The sequence below is a fragment of the Cucurbita pepo genome, chromosome LG05, assembly GCF_002806865.2.
Source record: "Cucurbita pepo subsp. pepo cultivar mu-cu-16 chromosome LG05, ASM280686v2, whole genome shotgun sequence".
NCBI lineage: Eukaryota > Viridiplantae > Streptophyta > Magnoliopsida > Cucurbitales > Cucurbitaceae > Cucurbita > Cucurbita pepo.
In genome coordinates, this window is record NC_036642.1 from 4362813 (window position 1) to 4367969 (window position 5157).

General features: G+C 39.9%; 1 protein-coding gene across 8 annotated transcripts in view; it reads right to left on the minus strand.

The window, feature by feature from the left end:
• LOC111795394 overlaps positions 1 to 5157 on the minus strand; it is a 7741-nt gene extending 2584 nt beyond the window's left edge. The window contains exons 1-3 of one of the 8 annotated variants that reach the window (XM_023677798.1): positions 2501 to 5157; positions 1093 to 1306; positions 422 to 596 (exon numbers count right to left, since the gene is read on the minus strand). In XM_023677798.1, coding sequence (XP_023533566.1) covers positions 1232 to 1306; positions 2501 to 4792 — 2367 coding nt within the window. In that variant the 5' untranslated portion in view covers positions 4793 to 5157 and the 3' untranslated portion in view covers positions 422 to 596; positions 1093 to 1231. Of the gene's footprint in view, positions 1 to 421; positions 629 to 1092; positions 1312 to 1422; positions 1442 to 2477 lie in introns of those variants that run through there. The other 7 variants (XM_023677797.1, XM_023677801.1, XM_023677800.1 and 4 more) reach the window with 7 other exon arrangements.

A 5157-nucleotide genomic window follows, 5' to 3' on the forward strand; every position in this document is an offset into this window, starting at 1 on the left:
AAAAAAAAAAAAAAAAAAAAAAAAAAAAAAAAAAAAAAAAAAAAAAAAAAAAAAAAAAAAAAAAAAAAAAAAAAAAAAAAAAAAAAAAAAAAAAAAGAATCAAGTATAAAAGGAAACTTCACTAAAAAGCAAGAAGGAGAAACCTAGGAAAAGAATACGTAGTCCAGGTTTGTAAAAATGTAGACAGGTAAATGGTAATCTACGGTAAATCATAGCATACATCCTAAATTGACTATAATGTTCTCTATTATATTATATAGCGACAATTATTATTTCTATTGACATCCTCGTCAAACATTAAAATTATTGTTATAACAAAAGATATTCCATGAATATTAACTTTCTTGGATGGAGCCGAGAGGTTGAAAAGAACAGTGAAAAAATAATAAACAAAACATGTCGCCTCAAAAGCACTACCAACCTGCTTTGTGTTGTCAAAGATGTTTTCTGAACCATACATGCAACATCAATTCAAGTTCGCTGCCACATCCCCTTCGGCCTTGCTATGTGCATACTCATGCCGACAGCCTCCTTGCTCGCCCTTTGCTCAAGACTTTTTAGCAATCATGCCAAGGGCTAACCAATAATCTACGAAACTTCAAAGTTCAACTTTCAGGTGGAAATTTCACTAAGGGCCCATTCAAAGAGTAAAAATGTCATAAGAACAGGAAGATTTCAATAACAAGCTACTAAAAAATGGTGACAGGAGTGAAGAGAGCAACAAATGAATAAAGAAAATGCATGCTCAAAGGCTCGTGCATGAAGGTGTGTGCCCTCCCCCACCACACGGATAAACATAGAGAAGGGGAGAGAGAGAGAGAAGGGGATATGTCACCTTGTAAATGTCTTTTCTTTGACTATGACATCTACAACAGCATTGAGATGGACATCCACTCATCACAGTTGGGCTCAAAAAGCAACAAAAGTAGGCANCAATAACAAGCTACTAAAAAATGGTGACAGGAGTGAAGAGAGCAACAAATGAATAAAGAAAATGCATGCTCAAAGGCTCGTGCATGAAGGTGTGTGCCCTCCCCCACCACACGGATAAACATAGAGAAGGGGAGAGAGAGAGAGAAGGGGATATGTCACCTTGTAAATGTCTTTTCTTTGACTATGACATCTACAACAGCATTGAGATGGACATCCACTCATCACAGTTGGGCTCAAAAAGCAACAAAAGTAGGCACAACAGGAGATATATCTGGGATTCTATCGGAGAAGTGCATCTTCAGCTGCAAAGATAGTACCTAGTCCGAGGTTGACTTCGACAACTCTGGTTCAATTTGATCGAACACATCCAGCCCTGTACTGCATAAAAGAAGTTGCAGAAAAATTTCAAGCCAACGTTACTGCATAAAAGAAGTTGCAGAAAATTCCAATTTCTTTATCCACCAAGCCTTGAAAAATCAAGGCTCTTGCTTGCTTTGATCATCTTTATCTATGAAATAAGAAATATTGATTAGATCTTCATAATGCCCAAATTAATTAAACATTTGGGCTTTCTGGTCATGAAAATTAGTTTAATCATCTTCTACCTTGATGCTTGAATAAATAACATGAAAACACAACTATTCAGATAAAGAAAAAATATTTTCATGTTCTCTTTTCAGAAAAATGTAGCAATGTTTAATGCTATAATAGACTTTTAACGTACTAAGCACATAAAAATGAAGAAGCTAAACAGAGCAGCAATCTCTAACCATCTGTACTAGTAAAAATTGAAATCTTAAATGTTAATGTTTAGGAGGTTCATGACCTTAAAATGAGGTCATGCTAGCATGATATAGTTACTAAAGGGGGAAATTTTGTTTGAATGCAAGAATCTAATAACCTTCACCGCTTTTTATTTCAGAAACTTCGTACAATGCGGCACACTTTGTAGTGTGGTAAGTCAGTTGGGTACATTTACTAGCTAGCCTAGCAGTGTCAAAGAGGTATTCAAAATTGTGACAATCCAGGGAACATGGACTCGCTTCATTTACTAGAACTGAATTTCCTTATCCTAAGGAAAATGGCGACATAAAACTTATATTTTATCTCAAGTAGTCTTTGAAGGAGCTTACATGGTTAAACTTAATCAGAAAGATTAACCATGAAGATCATTCGGGTGCCTGTCAAAGGCATAACGTGTTCTTGATGCATACAAAGACAAGGATTGTATACCAGAAATTTCTTAGTCAGAACAAGTTAATTCCACAGTCCAAAGATAATAATCGTCAATTTAAAGGGGTGACAAGTTAGTAGCACTTCAAGTCCCACGTTGATCCAGAAAAACATTACAAGAGTGCTCATAACTCAATTCCTGACCAGCTGCGTAGATTCTATCAGTACATAGCTCAATCTACTCTACACGGGCAACACGAAAATTGAAAAGAAAAAAGAACAAAAAGGAAAAGGAAGAAGAATTAAAACAACAAAAGAATTTAATATACCCTATTTTCATAATTCTAGAGAAGTTCAAAAGAAGACATTACATTGAGGGTGCATCAGAAAAGACCTCATTGAGCATGTCATTTTCACCATCCGCCATTGCAAATAGTTCTGCATCTTTGTCATCCTCATTAGAAAAGTCTTTCCTTTCAAGCTTGGCATGAGCTGCAACAAATACCATCTTCTGAGCTCTCTCCAAGCCGATCCTCGAGTGCCGATGTGAGCAAACCAAATTCATGATAGAACACTTACACTTGTAGCCACAAGATGTTGAATGAAGGAAAATAAGCCTCAGTGCAACCTTACCAAGGGTCTTGAACTCACTTAGGCAAGTTTCCCAGACAAGTCGCCTACTCTGTGGGTTGGCAATTTTCATCTTTCCGGTTAAAGGGTCTAGTTGTTTGACCTGAACTGCCTGAGCATAAAGTGGATCTAGCCCCTCGGATCTCCATTTCATAAGCTCCATGAATGCGACATGAGCTTCTTCCCTGGACACCAACCGGTTAATAAGCGAATCAACATCCTTTTCTTGCTCTTGTGAAAGGCACTTGAAGGGTGGAAGATATTTCCCATTTATGTCCCTCCTCAAGTAAAGCGGGTCCAGTATAAATGCAGCAGACCATGCTGGATGATAATTTTTCCTAAACCGCTTTTCTAAAATTTTCTCCACTGGCCCTTCAGCTATGCTGAACTTAGCACACCATTCCTTCACTTTTGTTCTCAGCTCCTCCCAGAGAGGCAAGCATTGACCAATCAGTGGCCTTTCGGCTTCAATCTCTTGAGCCATCCCTCGGATCATTTTCACAAGTGAATGAACTCCCTCCATTTCATCCCAAAAGCGTTCATTTTGTATCAGACTTGAAACCTCAGAAGCAAGTGGATCCTCCATGCATACTAACCTATAAGATTCGTCTAACACAACCATTTGAAGGACATGAGCAGAGCTAAGCATATCATCAAGCATTGCATAAACAGGTGAGAAGTTTTTGGATGTGTCACAATTTGGCGAAGGAACGTGAAGCAACCATCGACCTTCTAGCTCCTGCACCTTATACTTGTTTAAACAATTCCTAACTTGAGATTTGGTGTTTACAAAGTTTGCAACCTTCAAGCAATTTTCAGTGACTACCCTGAAAAGTGGAAGCTCTTTGTTAAAATCCTTTATCAAACAAATAAAACCCTGAAGCTGGCAAGAGAGATTTACCATCCAATGATTCTTTATCTCCAAATTCCTCAATGCCTTGCCCTTATACCTATCTGCTATTATCCCCACACATCTCTGCAGACTATTCCCACAAATCTCATTGACCGTATCTAAAATAACCTCTTCCGCATACTTGGGTGACACCAATCCCCCTGTAAACAATGCTTTTTGGAACATCGTAGAACCATTTGGAAGATTAACCATAAATTTAACTACACTCTCTTCGCCACAGTAATAGCCACAGCAGTTCTTATTCTTCCACCCATCCGAAGCGATCTGGAAAAACGAAGCATCTCTAATCCTGGCTTCTGAATCAGCTTTGGCCTCCTCAAACTTGGAATCGAGCCGAGCTCCTAAAATGTCGGTTCGAAGTAATGAAGGCAAGCCCATCTGACTAAGCAAGGCTTTAAACTTCGGATGCTCAAGGCAGGAAAGAGATACTGACCCACACGACTCGATAAACCAATCAGTCAGTAATTCGATAGCAGAATCAATTTGTTCCTTACTTAACCTTGGTCCAGGTGAGGCATGTGGACTCCTCAGTTTCTTGACACTGTTTTCCAGCATTTCTAGTGCACCTAAATCATCTTTCCCACCTGATAACACCAACTGATGCTGATTCACCTCCATCTTACTCGCCATCCCAACCGGATTTTGAGCCACCGGCGTCGGCGGCGAGGAAATTAACGGAGCATAGGAACGCGTCGGCTCAATCATGGCAAGAGAATGTACCTGATAGGAAGCAGTGAGAATCGGAGCATTCATTTGAGAGCTTCGCTTCTTGTGGTTGTGCAATGTCGGAGAAGGAATGGACGATATCGGCAACGGTGACGCCGTAGCATTAGACCTTGAAATGGAGCTCAAATTAGGACAAGTGCCTCGTTTCAAATGCTCAGATGCAGTCCGCGAGGGGTTCGAAGCCGAGAAAACAGAATCGCACAAAGAACACTTGAGCTTCACCGCTTTCGGAAGACTATTACTAGGATTTCGTATAAGAACAGGCTCCAAATGAGCCCAATACCAAGCCCCTTTCCCCTTAATTGCCTTCGTTCGAACAGTTACAAGGCACTCATACCGTTTATTCAAAGCTTTCGTCACTAAATCATCCGTCAACGCCGAAGCATCAATGTTGGGCGGTGAATTCGTGGAAGCCATCAATCAAAACAACAGAAACCAAAATGCAATCACAACAACAAATCACAGTCATTCATCTAGAAAGCCAAACGCTCACTTCTCCAACTCCGTCCCGATACTCGTTCCATGACACTACCTTCCAACATCACCGTCGTCAAAAAAAACTCGCCGGCGGTGTCGAATAGGAGTTCCAGAAGCAAAAGAAGAATGGAGATTAGAGGCGTTTATAGTAGAGCGTTGGCTGAAGTTGGAAGATCATGATGAGTTAACGGAGAGCAGCGACAATGGAGGTCTTAGAAATAAGAGTGAAAAAAGTGATTTGCAGAGAGAGAGGAAGAAGAGGAAGAAGACGACGACGACGATAACGTACAAAGAAAAATTCGCAA